A 16,151-nucleotide genomic window follows, 5' to 3' on the forward strand; every position below is an offset into this window, starting at 1 on the left:
TACGACAATTTTACAGACGAGAGCCAACACTCTCGCTTATTCTAGAGAGGAGTTACTGGCTCTTAAAAACTTCAAATACGGACGCAGACACAACATCCCAGCGGAGCTGTGGAGACGCTACAGAGGCTGCAAGGCTGGGGCTAAGCTAAAGGCGCAGCTGGCAAGAAACCTGAGGCGCTTCAAACCATCGCCTCCCTCCGTGATTATGGGCAACGTCAATTCGCTACCGAATAAGATGGACGAGTTTGTCGCTCTGGAAAAACAGCGGATCTACTGTGAGTGCAGTTTGTTCATCCTATCGGAGACATGGCTAACCGATATTATACCGGATGCTAACGTGGACCTGCAAGGTTTCACTGCGGTGAGAGCGGACAGGGACATGAGGGCATGCGGGAAAAGCAAAGGTGGAGGACTTATTATCTACACCAACAACCGTTGGTGTAACCCTGGCCATGTCTCAGTGAAGGTGGTTTTGTGTTGCCCTAATCTGGAGCTGCTAGCCGTTACCATGAGGCCATATTACCTGCCGAGGGAGTTCAGTCACGTGATCTCCCTCTGTGTGTACATCCCTCCGACGGCGGACGCGGCCGCTGCACGTGAAAGGATCCACAGTGTTACTGCACGGCTGCAGACCCAACATCCTGAGGCCTTCATGATAATTTCTGGAGACTTCAATCATGTCACCCTGGACTCTACCCTGGCTGCTTTCCATCAGGTTGTTGACTGTCCCACAAGGAAGAACAGGACGATTGACCTACTGTATACCAATGTTAAGGAGGCATACAGAGTCACCGCCCTCCCACCACTGGGCAAGTCGGACCACAACCTGGTGCACGCACAGCCCCAGTACACCCCCCTAGTCAAAAGACAGGCAGTCTCTACCCGCACCATCAGGAGATGGACTCCTGCAGCAGAGGAGGCCCTGAGAGACTGCTACAACACCACAGACTGGGATGTACTGCTGGGTGCACATGATGAGGACATAGATGGGATGACTCACTGTCTCACAGACTACCTCAACTTCTGTGCAGACGTGGTTGCCCCCACCAAGACTGTTCGGTGTTATCCAAATAACAAACCATGGACAACACAGGAAGTCAAGGATGTCCTCAACAGGAAGAAGAAGGCCTTCAGGACAAAGGACAGGGAGGAGATGAGAGCAGCACAGAGGGAGGTGAAACGCTGCCTGAAGGAGGCAAAGGACTCCTACAGGAGGAAGGTAGAGCAAAAGCTGAAGGAGAACAACATGAGGGAGGTCTGGGAGGGCGTCAAAACCATCTCCGGCCACAAAGCCAGGACCAGCACGGAGGGGGGAGGGGTGGAGAGAGCGAATGACCTGAACAAGTTCTTCAACAGGTTCAGCCAGTCCACCTCACACCACCCTCCAATGCCCCCCTCCCCCTCTGCAACAGCTGAGCAGCCTCCTCCCTACTCCATGGCCCACCGCCCCCCCCCCTCCACAGCAACCGAGCAGCCCCCCTCCACCCCTCCCTCCACCCCTCCCTCCACCACCCCCCCTTCTCACAATCTCCACAACCCCCTCCTTGCTTCACAGCTGACCAGGTGAGAGGAGAACTGAGCAAGCTTCGGCCCCGAAAGGCAGCGGGACCAGACAGAGTGTGTCCCCGGCTCCTCAAGACCTGTGCTGCTGAACTTGGGGAGCCGCTACAACGGGTCTTCAACCTGAGTCTGCAGCTCGGGAAAGTGCCCACCCTATGGAAGACGTCATGTATCATTCCAGTTCCTAAAAAGAACCGGCCCAGCGAGCTGAACGACTTCCGACCGGTGGCACTAACTTCACACCTGATGAAGACTCTGGAGCGGCTCTTCCTCAACCTCCTCAGGCCTCAGGTGCAGCATGCTGAGGACCCTCTACAGTTTGCCTACCGGGGGAAGGTCGGTGTGGAGAACGTCGTCCTCTATCTGCTACACAGAGCCCACTCGCACCTGGACAAGGGGAAAGGCACAGTGAGGATCCTCTTCCTGGATTTCTCAAGTGCCTTTAATACGATCCAGCCCCCTGCACTACAGGACAATCTCCTACAAATGCAAGTGGACCCCGGCCTGATTGCTTGGATCTCCAGTTACCTCACTGACAGGCCATAGTTCGTCAGGCTGAAGGACATCACGTCTGACACTGTTGTCAGCAGCATCGGTGCTCCGCAGGGGACTGTACTGTCTCCTATCCTCCTCACCCTGTACACCGCGGACTTCTGCTACAGCTCTGAACTGTGTCACATCCAGAAGTTCGCAGATGACACAGCCATTGTGGGGTGTATCAGGGACAGTGACGAGGTGAACAGGTGCCTGGTGAGGAACTTTGTTGCCTGGTGCCACAACAACAGCCTTAGCTCAACAACAGCCTGTACCTCAACACCTCCAAAACTAAGGAGCTGGTCATTGACTTTGGGAGGGACAGACCCAGACCAGTTCTGATAGGAACGGAGGAGGTCGAGGTCGTACAGACCTATAAATATCTTGGGCTGTGGCTGGACAACAGGCTGGACTGGACGAGCAACACGAGGCCGATATATCAGAAGGCTCAGAGCAGGATGTACTTCCTGAGGAGGCTGAGAGCCTTCAACATCTGCAGGAAGCTCCTGTGGATGTTCTATCAGTCTGTGGTCTTCAGTGTCCTGTCCTACGCTGTGGTGTGCTGGGGAGGGAGTGTGACGAAGGCAGACCTCTCCAGGCTGGAGAAGCTGATCAGGCGGGCCAGCTCAGTGGTTGGGATGAAGCTGGACCCTCTGGCAACAGTAGCAGAGAGGAGAACTTTGGACAAACTGCTGGACATCCTGGACAAGGTCAGCCACCCTCTGCACACTGTCACCACCAGCCAGAGAAGCCTGTTCAGCCAGAGGCTGCTCCTCCCCAAGTGCAGGACCAACAGACTGAAGAACTCCTTCATCCCCCGAGCCATTAAACTGTTAAACTCCTCACTGGAGGGGGGGAGAGCCAACAGAAGGACTGGAGGAGAGGGCTGAGCACCATTAACTTGCCCCGATAACAACCGGACACTCATGTGCAATATAAGAGACTGTACATAATTATTATTATAATTATTATTATTATTATAATTCTTGTTACTGCTGTTGCTACTAGTATTATTATTATTATTATTATTATTATTATTATAACTATTGTTATATTTTTTATTATATTATATCATCATCATTATTATTATATTATATCATCATCATTATTATTGTTATAATTATTATTATTGTTATAACAACAATTAAGAACAATTAATATTATGATTACTCCTGTTACTATGCACATATACATAACCTTCCAGGTACACACAGGCACACGCACATGTATATATGCATATATATATATATATATATATATATATATAGTCTTTGTTTTCTCTGCTTTGCTATTTTTCGCTAAGGTTTCATTTATAGTCTATTCTATGGTAACAGTGCTGTGAATGAATGTTGAGGAGAGTGCAGTTTCCCTGGCGGAACATCCAAAAGGGATTAATAAAGTAGTCTGTCTGTCTGTCTGTCTGTCTGTCTGTCTGTCTGTCTAGTATATCCTCCTTTCATGGGGAAATATTTTTGTCTTATTGAATATATTCGTGAGAGCTTCTTTTTTTCATTTGTAGGCTGTGACTTGTGATGCTGTGATTATATCTTTTTTATGACTACATTCCATAAAAATGAGATGGAAAAAATATTAGGAAGCCCTAACCCTCCCATTGCTATTCCCATTACAGTCAATGTACCTCCTCAGCACCATTGTTGTCTTTAGTATAGCCTACAATACATGAATATTGTAGTACAGCATTTCATCAATAAAGGACAAAATAAGTATTCATATCATGAATGTACTTCAAATATAAGACCAAAGAAAAGGATCATAGGAGGTATAAAGAAAATACAAGTGGGTAGCTGGAACAAACACTGACTGCTATGGTCTCATTAAAAGTTCTATTCTTGTTAGTTGTTAGTTTGAACAAAAGACAAAAAGATAAGAAGGTAACATAAAACAGAGAAAGAAATAGATAAGAAAGATTTAAAAACAGACTAGCCTGAACATGTGAGTTTCTATGCATTTGTGTGTGTGTGTGTGTGTGTGTGTGTGTGTGTGTGTGTGCGCGCATGCACGCGTTCAACTGCTGTTCACTCCATTTACCTGGTCATTGGGCTGCTTAGTTGGAGTATAATTGGTTGCAAAATGAGGTGGCATACACACAGAATAGAGAGAGACATGGTTGTGCACATACATGCACTCACACAAACACACACACACACACACAGTTGGAGTTATAAAAAAAAGGGAGTACTGGCTTATGTTTAAATATCTCAATAAGCTTGTAAACAAACTATTCTTTCAAATTGGGCCCCTTCTCCCACACCCCACAGCACCAGAGGCGTAGAACTCCTGCCCCTGCCAATATGAATACCCCCACCTCGTCCAACAATCACTAGCTAAATGTTGGCTAGCACACACAAGCAAAGTGCTTGCTAGGACAAGCTAATTGGCAACTAGGACAAGCTAAGTGCTTGCTAGGACAAGCTAAATGGCGACTAGGACAACCTTAATGCTTGCTAGGACAAGCTAAATGGTGACTGGACAAGCTAAATGCTTGCTGGGACAAGCAAAATGCCTGCTAGGACAAGCGAACCACAGGCTAAGACAAGCTAAATGCCAGCAAACACATGCTAATCACCAGTGCTTGTCACCTACATGTCCAGCATAAAACAAACCCACTCCTCATTTCTCTTCATCACCAGCATCTCTTTCAGTGCCCAAAAGTGGGTGAAAGCTGAATAGAGATTCACTTTTGTTCTGGAATGAGTTTCATCCACCTGCTGTACTGCCTCAGTATGGCTGGAGTTCCTTTTCTCCTCTGCTACGTGACCATTTTCTCAGCACAGAATTTTGTCTAGTCGCTGTGTTTTGTCCTCACGCAACCTCACCTGCATATATGGGGGTAACGTGTGATCATGAAGCCAAATCAATTTTGTATCAATCTATATTTTGTATTTTAAGGGCCCTTAACCTTGATTTTTTTTATCTCATTGAAATTAAATCTCAAATATTTGGTGCTACTATCTCTTTCTGTGTCTGTCTTGCTCTTTCGCTCTCATTCACCCACCCTCTGGCTCCGTCACTTTCTCATATGTATGCTCACACCATGAAATAACAAGCTTAAACTCACAAAGGGAGAATCCCGGTCAAAGGGTGTACTGACAAGCATATGTATTCTCATTGGAGTTGGAAGGAAGATTATTAAGGCCAATGATTAATTGACTGCGATAAAAGATTCATGTTAACAGCAAAGTTCATTAAAATCTTCAAACCAATTTATTAAAGCAGGTCATAGAGATCAGCAAGGATTGCATGGGAGAAAAAGAAGAGACATGACCTCCCATGAAAGCTTCAAAATGTGTCTCTTTTTGTCTTTGGGAGCATCCTTGTAATACCACAAACAGTACATATATTTGTGCCCCATTGTTAAATCTGCTTTGAGGATGTTTTACAACTGAATTAATGAAGTAAGATACTGTGCACTTGTTGTTCTTCATTAAGCGGGATATTTGGAGTGTTTTTGTGGGCATGTTTCATTTAAAAAAATGTCTCTTTCAGAAACCATGGGTGGTATGTCGAAGCCATTTAACAAACAAATAGTAATTAGTTCCTGTAATGGTTCTCCATTACATTTCTCAGCGGCCAAACTGTTTGAGAGGCAACCCAAGTGCTGCTGCACTATAATTAACAATAGCTTGTGTATTCCCCCAGAGGTGGCAATTCATGGGTGAGGGGTAGAACAAGAGAAATAAAAGAGGAATAGGCGCGTTCAGAATTGGCGTTAAAATTAATCCTGCGCAGTTTGATAACTAGGATTCTCATGGATTCACACCTGACTTTGAAATGCATGTCTACTTGCATCTTGATAATGCAACCCAATCTGGTTTACACACTGTAAAATATGCTAATAAACACATACATTAATTTGTTTGCATTGGCCTTTTTTGTGGTGGGAGGCAGAAATACATGCAAAATTAAAACAACATGAAGAAATCAAAAATAATACAGCAGTGTCACGCATAGATACACCCAATTATATCAATGGCACCTCATTCCAGGTAAAAGAAATGATGTTTGACACTCTCTTAAATCGAGTAAATCTCTACAGGATTAGGAAAAGAGCCTTAAATCTGCACTCTTGATTTACAAATCTGCAGGTGCAGTTAACTGCTCTGTCAAATTCACCAATTTGTCAAAGGATGGTGGGCAGCTACATTCCTTTGTGTCTCCCACCTCACTCCCCCATTTAGCCCGATAGCTCAAGGGAAAGATGGCACCACAATAAACAAAATGATCATTGAGTAGCTCCTTAGACAAGCAAGCACTTCATTACACATCCCTGGGCACAGATTTGACATAGATTATGGATCTGAGTGCACAGTTGGCAAATCAGTGGACCCAGGTTACGCTTGTTTTCGGATAAATTATTCTCATTCTTGGCTTTGTTTCACTGCTCTGTTCTTTCATGTGAACCACGAGTGTGTATTTCACCAAATATTAATTCTTGAAACTGACCCCAAGCTGTTTTGCTGACATAGTGACAGGATAACTATTTCCTTGTATGTTGGGATCATCAGTTGAAGCGGTGGTCCTTCAATGTAGGTTCACACAGCTAAAGAAATTTCAGTGCTAACATTTGGTCCATTCTCTGAATGAGACTTAAAGTGAACAAAAAATTAGGATTGTGTTTATTTAGACAGCAGTACAGTTCAACAAAATGTATTTCTGTCCTGTCGTATAAAGCATTTTCTCATCAGAAAAACCTCACGGCAGAAAATCAAGCGTTCGCACATTGTGTTGCGACCAACCCTTCCACAGGTTCACCAACATTTTTGATATTTAAGTATGAAAAATAAACGATGTGCACTAAACGCTTGTAGGTATGTGCACACAAATGTATGTGTAAGTATATTTAAAGGTACATGTATGTGTTTAAAATGAGTATTTAATAATGAATAATATAATATTGCATTAAAAACACTAATGTGCTGATCAGTGATGGTGGTTAACATGCTGGAATGTTGGGCATGTTGTTAAACAGAGCGATTCCATATGAGATGGCTCACTTAGATGACTAGAGACGGAAATAACACACTCAGTCATGAGCTTATTTGTTGAATGCAACAAGTTCCCAACCCACTGACTTTCCTCGGTCATCAAGCATGTCCTACCTTCCCTTGTGCTGCAGACTTGATAAATCCAGACTACTTGAAATCATCGTTTGCACTGGCTTGAAACAAGCAATGATGCTTGCGCTTAGCCAAGCATCAACTTGTGCAATCTTTAAAGTAGGGCTCTAAAAGTCTGGTGTACCTTGCAACCAAAAAAAGAGAAGTGAACAATATCAAAGTTTTCTTTGAGTATCTACATTTTTGGAACTTAAGCACTAAACTAGGAGTCAGATTTCAACCCTTCTAGGACAATTAACTCGGCTGCAACCTCAAGTAACCCTGAGGTGTGAAGAGGAGAAGCATTAAAGTACTTGAACCTGAACAGTAGAAGCAGAACACCACATCCTCCCCTCCACATTATGCAAATGCCTCTGCTGCTTCATTGGGCTTTACACACCTTCACACAGAGAAAGAGAGGATGGATACTGAAAATAAACCCTGCTGATGAACAGAACACTGCACATCTCTGCAAGAAAGGAGAAGCGATGATCCAGGGCCACTTGAGTCCCTTTGAGGAACATTTCTCTGGAATAAATTAGTCAAAGTTAGGGAACCGGAGACAAAAGTCCTGTCTGGTGAAGTTTCTCACGCATTTAGGTCACAGTTATCTAAAGAGGGATATCAAGAAGAGTTGAAGAAAGGGCAACTGGTTGTAAATATATTTGAAGTATTTTTATTTTATTCTGCATGTACGTGTAAATCATCATTTGTTTGATAAAGCATGCTGTTGAGGTCACGTCTAAGACACAAACACCTACCGCCATTGTGGCTGCTTTTGGACGCTGTTATGTATCTCAACAGTCTGATGGTCAAACAATAACTGAAACCCCCTGCCGGTTGAAGTGGGAGAGATATGTGTGACATTTAAATGAATTTAAAAAACAATGTGACATTTAAATCCACTTCCTGCAGCGACTAAGCAGTAGGAGGTGAAGTACAGGTACATATCTCTCTAGTTTTCAGTCTGTGCAAGGAGTAATGTCTTCCAGGTGAATCGATGGGCACACTTACTCCAAACGATTATCATAACAACTCTTTATCCTGCCTTCTTGTGTGGCCATTTGGGCACAACAATACATTTTTGCCCTCTGACGTGGTTGAATAATACATCATACAGATATGATCTTTTGGAGCATCCCCCTGGCCCTGACCATGTTTTCATAAACTTTGACCTTCTTGCTGACAGCAGACAGGCAAGGACACTTCCTGACAGCAGCTGATTGAATTTCATTATTGCTCCCAGGATACTAAGACTGACATTAATACGAGGCTTTATTGTCTCACTCTTGCATATTTCTTTTTCTTCTACCTTTTCTCTGTCCTTAGGTCTCTCCAGGACTTATCTAAGCAGACTGAGTTGCCGTACGGTACAGTGTTGGATTCTGCAGTATATGATCACGTTCGCTCCAAGGCCATGAATCCCTTTGAGAGGGATCCTATGTACTCCCAGATGTGGCGGATGATAAACCGTACTGGAGGGGCTGATAACAATGTGGAGACTTCAAAGGACGGTGTTGAAAAGGTAAGTTGTTGTTCACTCCAAACAAAGGTGCTTTGACATGTGTAAAACCACCATGGACGGTAAAACAAAGACTTGAGTCGAAGGATTACTGCGATAGCTTTTGAATACAGAGGACCAGGTGCAGCGTGCTGGCAACCTCGCAGCAATTATTTAGTACTCTGTGACTGCATTCACATTCAAACCATCATTCGCCACCAATTTCACCTTGTCAGCTGTGGACCCATATTGTGATTTTATTGTAAAATCAAATTGAAGGACTGAATGATATTAGGCTGAGTTAGTCACATGCCTGTCTATGATTTCTGTTTTCACGCTACATAAATGGGCCTTTTTATGAAACAAAGAGGTTCTAACCAGTACACACACACACACACAAATCAGTCATAACATTAAAACCACAGACTAGGGTTTGGCCCTGCAATAAATCAGTATCCAATAAATTAATCCGAGTGACAATGTTTAAGTACCTCAAAATAACAATAACACAGTGGGGGAAGACGTACTTGTTCTCAAAGGAACTGGCAACTGATATTTGTGATGCAATAAAAAAGTACAATATTTCTTTTAATACTTCCTGCAAGAGTTCATTCCCTAATCTGTGTTTAGTCTATCCAATGTTTCCAAGGTCCTGCATATCCTTCACAATGTGTATTCACTCTCAAATCTTTAAGTTCCAATTAACCATCATATTGAACCTTCTTGTCACAGCCAAACAATGCTAGCATTTGATTTCAGTTGCAGTAAATTTACTGTTAACTTGGCACAACTTGTTTAATATTAGTGTGATGCAACATAAGCTCTTTAAATAAGATGAGAGTCATGGTTGGATCGTGTAGAAGGTATGGCGTGCGTCCTTCACTTCAGAGCTCCTGCCTGGAATTCTGCTCTGTATCTAACCGCTTATAAAGCCAATGACAGCACAGAAAGCATCACATTGTATGCAAGTGTAGATTTCGGTGATAGTATTGAAGGCGGGAGAGGGCTCGATGCAACTTTCAATGTGTGATAGCGGTAATAATGAAGGAGGGAGAAAGCTGAGATCACAGACTCTAATTCTCTGGAGGAGGAGGAGGAGGAGAGGAGACGAGAACGCTGTTCTGGAGAAAGACAATGCAGAGTAAGTAACACGCGTGAAGCATGGGGGTTCTTCCAGCAGCCCATCGGCCATAGATGGTCCACGTGAGGCCTAAGCTAACTAAAAGGTTTGTCAAAAAAGGAAAATTTTAAGCCCATTCTTAAATGTAGACACAGTGTCTGCCTCACCGACTCAAACTGGATGCTGGTTCCACAGGAGAGGAGCCTGATAGCCGAATGCTTTGCCTTCCATCCTGCTTTAGGAGACTCTAGGAACCAAAAATAAGCCTAAACTCTCAGAGCACAGTGTTCTACTGTGGTAATAAGGTACTATGAGCTCTTTGAGATATGACAGCCCCTGACCATTAAGGGCTTTGTAAGTGAGGAGAAGGATTTTAAATTGTACTCTGGATTTAACAGAGAGCCAGGAGTAAAGAATGAGACGATAGAAGTAATAGATTTTGCATTCTTGCTTGTAAACCTGCACCTCAAATTATAACAGATATTTAACTTCCTATATGATATACTGTAATTTATTCTAGGAAAAAGCTCAGCCTCCGTCCCGTTTTGACATACTACAGTCATCTATCCTCCTGATAGCGGATAAATCTGTGTAAACGATGAGAATGATTCACAGGTGCCTGGTTAAATACTTAATTCCCTTGGTGCATAACCAGCATCATAAATACCTTACTACTGCATCTCATTTCCATGCATTCAGCTTTATGTTTGCATCGCCCGTACCCTCTTCTCTCCCTCCCCCTGCTGGGATACATCAGACTTGAACAGTAGCCTGTACTGAAAGAGGTTCATTTCAAAGAGGTGGCGGGTATTTTTTTTTTTAAACTGATGGATTTAACACATAAAAGCGTAGAATCACTCACTCATCGGCAAAGGTGTTTATAATGCCTATGTAGAGGTGTGTGTATGAATCATGAACAAGTCAGTCTATTTTTTGCCTATCCGAGCTGTGTTTATGTAATTGCAATTAATTTTCTTAATCAGTGGAGAAAATATCACTGATCTTTTACTGAAAGGTAAATGTAGAAATAGCACATTGTAGAAATACTCTATGATCCTGTTTACACCAATGATGTGTCACCATGTCTTGGTGGGAACATGTGATAAAAGCTGAACAGTGGTTAGTCTTTTTGAAAAAAAAAAAGCTCTGTTCCTCTTATACAGTATTTAAAAAGTTATTTTACTTGTTTTCTACTAGTAAAAGAAATGCCTGATATCTTCTGGAAGATGTGTCCGGTTTATTGTTACGCATTTCTGTCAGGCTTGTATTGTAACAAACAAGGGTTTACAAGTAATCATCAAAGTTGTCAGGTACATGTGCTGGACTAAAAAATACAATATTTGTTGCACATGCAGCTCAGAATTGCACCAAAATACAATTACTTCAACTACTTCTAAGCACAGTAAGCCTATGCCAATTCGTTTTTCTTTTTTTTTTTAAGTTTATATGATTATTAAGGAGTCTACGAGTGAAAATGTCACTGTCTCAATTCAGGCTGACTGCAGGACAACAGGTAGGTGGAATAACAAGTCTGTTATACCAAGGCAGTCATTTAGTGAGCTAGTGGCAGGTTGGTGTTTGGGCTGGGATGAGTGGATGATGATGATGATATCCATGAAAGAGCCAAGCAGGGAGGATCCAGGGGCGGTAAGCAAGCTGGCAGCTTGGAGTACAGGCAGGTGATCCCGAGGACAAGGAAAACAAGTGTAATAACACAGCAGGCAGGCAGGTGAACTGGCAAGAGATGAGCTACACGTGTGACACATTGACAAACCGTAAATGGCACAATGATCCGGCAAGTACTGGCTCATGGTGTCACGTCGTTGGAGCACAGAGGTGAAGAGTCAGTGGCGGCAGGGAGGCAGGTGTGCTGATTGATGATGACGGGCAGGTGTGCCAGGAGAGCGAGAGAGCGACAGAAAGGAAAACAAACGGGTGAATACACACACTCATTCAAGAGACAAATGCACAACAGTGGGAGAAGGTGGTGACAGTTTGTAAAACTTCAGCAATCTTTCCATGTCATGTTAAAAAATGTGGACATTTTAATTCTGTTCCACATTGACTTTGGTCACAATTTGTTTGCATGCAGTAGTTTCCCTGTATTATTCAGAAAATGACAATATTATGAATTGTATATATACACATAAAAAACATTTCCTGGTGTCTTGCATTCACCTATGACCTCCGGTGTCCTATGGGGATGTTAGGAGCAGGTTTTTGGACTTACAGAATATTTGGAATATGTGTCTCAAATGGGGGGTTTCTACAGCTGTCTGGGGGTCCAGACAGGAGGGGAGCAATGACAGAGGTTTGTTTCTATTACCTGGTTTGGAGTTTGGAGTGGTGTTAAGCTGAGCTCTGTTGTTTTGTGATCGGTACATGCAGGAAAAAGTAGGAGTGAAGTGGAGGGAACGGAGACCCTACAGAGTCGTCTCATGCTAGGTTCATGTTCCCTCAAATGTCTTGTGATAGCTATTGATGAACGTCCACAGGAAGATGCTCAAGTGTGCACAAGTGATTGATCCCTGAAATAGTGAATGCTGAAGACTGAATACTCCATGATGAGTAAGTCATGTGACAAAGGTTGCCTTTTAATAGCAACAGAGTGCAACACAGACAGGAGATGGAATTAGGCAGAGTGCTGGTCATAAGCAGGATGGGAAGAGAGAGAGAGGATCTGCTTCTGTTGGATAAATTAGAGGTGACAACTCCAGACTGGCAGCAAGCACTGCACAGCAGCAATTAGACAGCACACAGGAGGGAGGCAGACCTCCCCTCCCCCCTTTCAGTGTCATGCATTCACCTCTGTCTTTACAGATTTGGGTTTTTCTCCTCTGCCTCTCTTTGCTCCACCGCCACCGTTCGTTTGCATCAGTCTGTCTTTTGATTTTGTCATTACGCATTTTCTCAAGCCTCTTCACTTTATATCTCTTTTCTCCTTATTGCGTCTCTGTTGATATTTATCTTTCCGGTACCACCCCCTTTTCCTCCCTGTCAGTCTCTAATTCATCTTTGTATACATGGTGCACTCTAGTGGTACAACGACGCTTGTCCCTTTGTCTTGTACTTGTTGTACTGAAGCAGGCTGAATGTTATAAAATCTCCATCTATTATTCCAAATTAAAATGCTATCAATTTGAATAGAACTTATAATTACTCACATACTTTTATATTCCCCTCCTCATTATGCCTTTTGGAGTTAATCTTCCCTTTAAGAAAAGTCAGTAAAGTGATTCAAGCAATTATGAATTCCGCTCATGCTGTGACCACTACCAGGAATAACACTTCCAAGCTAGAGGCTATTTGGAAACCATGACGTTATTAACGGACCCCCACCACTACTACCACCTCCTGCCCATGGGTCAGTCATGGATAGCTTTTATTGTCTCTTTTTTTGATATATAAGGTGTGTTTGTCTTCCTCAATCCATTCCCTTCGCTACATTTGATTCCTGTGTGGGTAAGAACTTAGTTTCCTTCCCTCACTGTCATCCTCGCTTTATAACTCTCTCCCTTTTCTTCTCCTTCCATTTTTTTCCCTGCTACTGCTTTCTTCCTCTCTTTCTCTTTTCTCTCAGGCATTTTCTCTTTCAAAATAAACCTCTTACTCCTCTCTGTCACTGTTGTCTCCTGTACACTATGGATTTTTCTCCCTTTTCAGTTTCGATCCCCTGCAGCAGAATAATATTAAATGTCAGAATGGGTCAGTGTCTGAGCTGTCTCTGGTAACCCACACACACATAAACACACACACACACACACACACACACAAAAAAAGTTGCATGCACATGGGTAAGCATTCACATTCACACGCAAATACATGTTCCAAAGGCAGACGAGTACGTGTTACATACACCATGACCACATGAACAGAATGGCACATCTCTCTGACTGTCTATGACACATGAAACATACCTTTTTTTAAAACTATTGACACGGACCAAAATTACTGAGATTGTTCCAATATTGAACAAGAACACTGTGACCATCAACTGGAACATGGCTCTAAATAGCAGATCCATGTTAAAGTGCTTGCTTTTTCCACCTACAGGTTCAGATCATTCCATAGAGATTGTTTTGAAGGTCTCACTGTTATTATTTCCACTGAGATACATGTGTGTTTTACATGCAACTGAAGTCTAACGCTGAAATCTCATGTATTTACTCGCAGTAATTTAGCAGTAACTTTTTGTTACAGTTGATGAAATTATATACTCTCATGTACACTTCTACTGTGAACATGTCAAAACTTGTCCTCCTACAAACGCCATTCCAAAGAATGGAAGTGAAACAAACAATTCATCCTTTAATTTATGTCAAACAAGGAAAATAACTCACAGCTCAAGGGGAGCTATAAATGCATACTTTTAACAGACGGTGTTTGACATAATAATTACTTTTTTTGTTGGATTCATCATACCCTCACACAATATTTGACAAATTCCAATAATTTTAGTCCCTATCAATCATTTCAAGGGCCCAGGTTGAAAAATACTGGAATTTTCATTTAATTTAGTGTCTTTTAGGATGTTACACATGAGTCATGTCACTGATGAAGAGGCATCTCACTTTAATATCTTAGTAAATGTATCCACTGCTGCATGTCTCAAGATAGAACATGAAGCATTGTTGTGTTAGTATGTTGTATTTATAGGACTTGCTACTTACCAGTCGACGAGCTTAGCTGAGGAGCTTCCGACAGCTGAGCATCTGTAAAAGTAATCATTAAAATTAACTATCATTTACTTACCCTCGTAAATACTTAACCTCTCCTTAACTCTTGAACTTTAACTCGTACATTACAGACCATAAAGCGATGTGCTACCAATGTGAGGTATCACATAATTGTCATAAAAACAGAAGGTCATAGAGTATAAAATGGAACCTTATTCAACTTTGAGGTATTAAACAGGACAGATCAACATCTAATACTCAACTGACATATAGGCATGTGTGTACGGGGGCACAAAAAATGCATTATATCATCTTTTAATAGAGCCTTTGTGCAGTTTATAAACAAGCATGTCTCTTTCATGCTCTTTTGTTAAGTTAAATGCATGTGTGCATGACCATTTTCTTATCTGACTGCTGTAGATGCCACAGGAGAGCCAAACAGAAAGGAATGGGAAATGGATGTGTCACTGAGTGGCTTTTAAGACTTGACACGAGTACACACACACACACACACACACGTGCATGCGGGTATATACTCACACACTCTAAATGCAGCTCATAAACTGATAAAATCAACACATTTCTATGCTCACTCATAAACATTCTGGCACGTGCACACGCCTGGTTGGTGTGAGGGTCCCTGTGTGATATGTGACAGCTACTCTCTGTCAGGCCTCAAGAGTCCCCGATGACTGCTGAGTGACTTTAGAGTTGAGTGGATTGCCAGTTTAAGTGATTTTCTGTCTGTGTGACTTTCTTCTGTACCAGGTGAGAGTTCCACTTCAGAAAATGCATCTTTTCCCATACTGCCTCACGAATCATATATTATCATTATTCCCAAGCCTCATCTTGATGGCAGCTTCTTAAAAAGAAAAGATCGTCAGGAAACCTTTATTGCAAGGTTAACCTGAAAGACTATAAAGTAATGAAAGCATGGTAAAGATCCTGCTCTTTCAGCAACTTCTCTCCAATCGTAACACGCGGCAAAATTATTTTCACCCGGAGAATTTAAAGTGAATTTGGATCAATTTCAGCCACGCAAGTAACAGTCAATCAGGGCTGTGAAATGAGCGAAGGAAAAAAAAGAGGGTGAATGTGTTGGAAACAGTGAGTCTCACGTTGAATAGCTCATACATATGCACGTATTCAGATTGTATTTAGCCCAAGCAATTTTGCATTTCCTCTGTCATTTGTAAAACCCACATTTCCAAAAGAAAATACCCATTTTGTGGCTGTGAATTTCAAATGTTGGGCAGTATTACCAGTGTGAATTGGGTCTGACCTGTTGGGCTTATACTGTCATGCCGATCAACAGAGGCAAACAGGGTTATATTACTCGTTATACTGATATATCCTTAGTTTCCTCGGTGCGTGCTTATTTCTGAGCCTGAAGTGCCATCTTATGACCGAAGGAAATAACTAAAGCAATTGTTTGGTGTGTTTTGCTACACTGTGGCACTGGCACTTACCCCTAATCAGCTTTAATCAGCAGGCTCTTTATTTCACTGATGAGCTGAGTTTCTTCATCAGTGAGATAAAGAATCCTTACTAAAAAAAAAGTAAAAACACAAGAAAAACAAAAATGGAAAAACACAGTCCTACTAAACTCGCCAAACGTTCCCGTGTCTTGACTGCGGAAGTTC

The 16,151-nt window shown here is 42.5% G+C and overlaps 1 protein-coding gene across 3 annotated transcripts in view; it reads left to right on the forward strand.

Annotated features, from left to right (window-relative positions):
- Positions 1-16,151, forward strand: part of grid2 (glutamate receptor, ionotropic, delta 2) — a 506,248-nt gene that overhangs the window by 437,733 nt on the left and 52,364 nt on the right. For all 3 annotated transcript variants that reach the window (XR_015116476.1, XM_086206352.1, XM_086206353.1), the window contains one exon: positions 8,541-8,736. Coding sequence is in view for 2 of the 3 variants with exons in the window: in XM_086206352.1 (XP_086062478.1) it covers positions 8,541-8,736 (196 nt within the window). In the remaining variant the exon portion in view is untranslated. The remainder of the gene's footprint in view (positions 1-8,540; positions 8,737-16,151) is intronic.

The sequence above is a fragment of the Aulostomus chinensis genome, chromosome 6, assembly GCF_037954235.1.
Source record: "Aulostomus chinensis isolate RoL2024-O1b breed Wild chromosome 6, RoL_Achi_v1.0, whole genome shotgun sequence".
Lineage (NCBI taxonomy): Eukaryota > Metazoa > Chordata > Actinopteri > Syngnathiformes > Aulostomidae > Aulostomus > Aulostomus chinensis.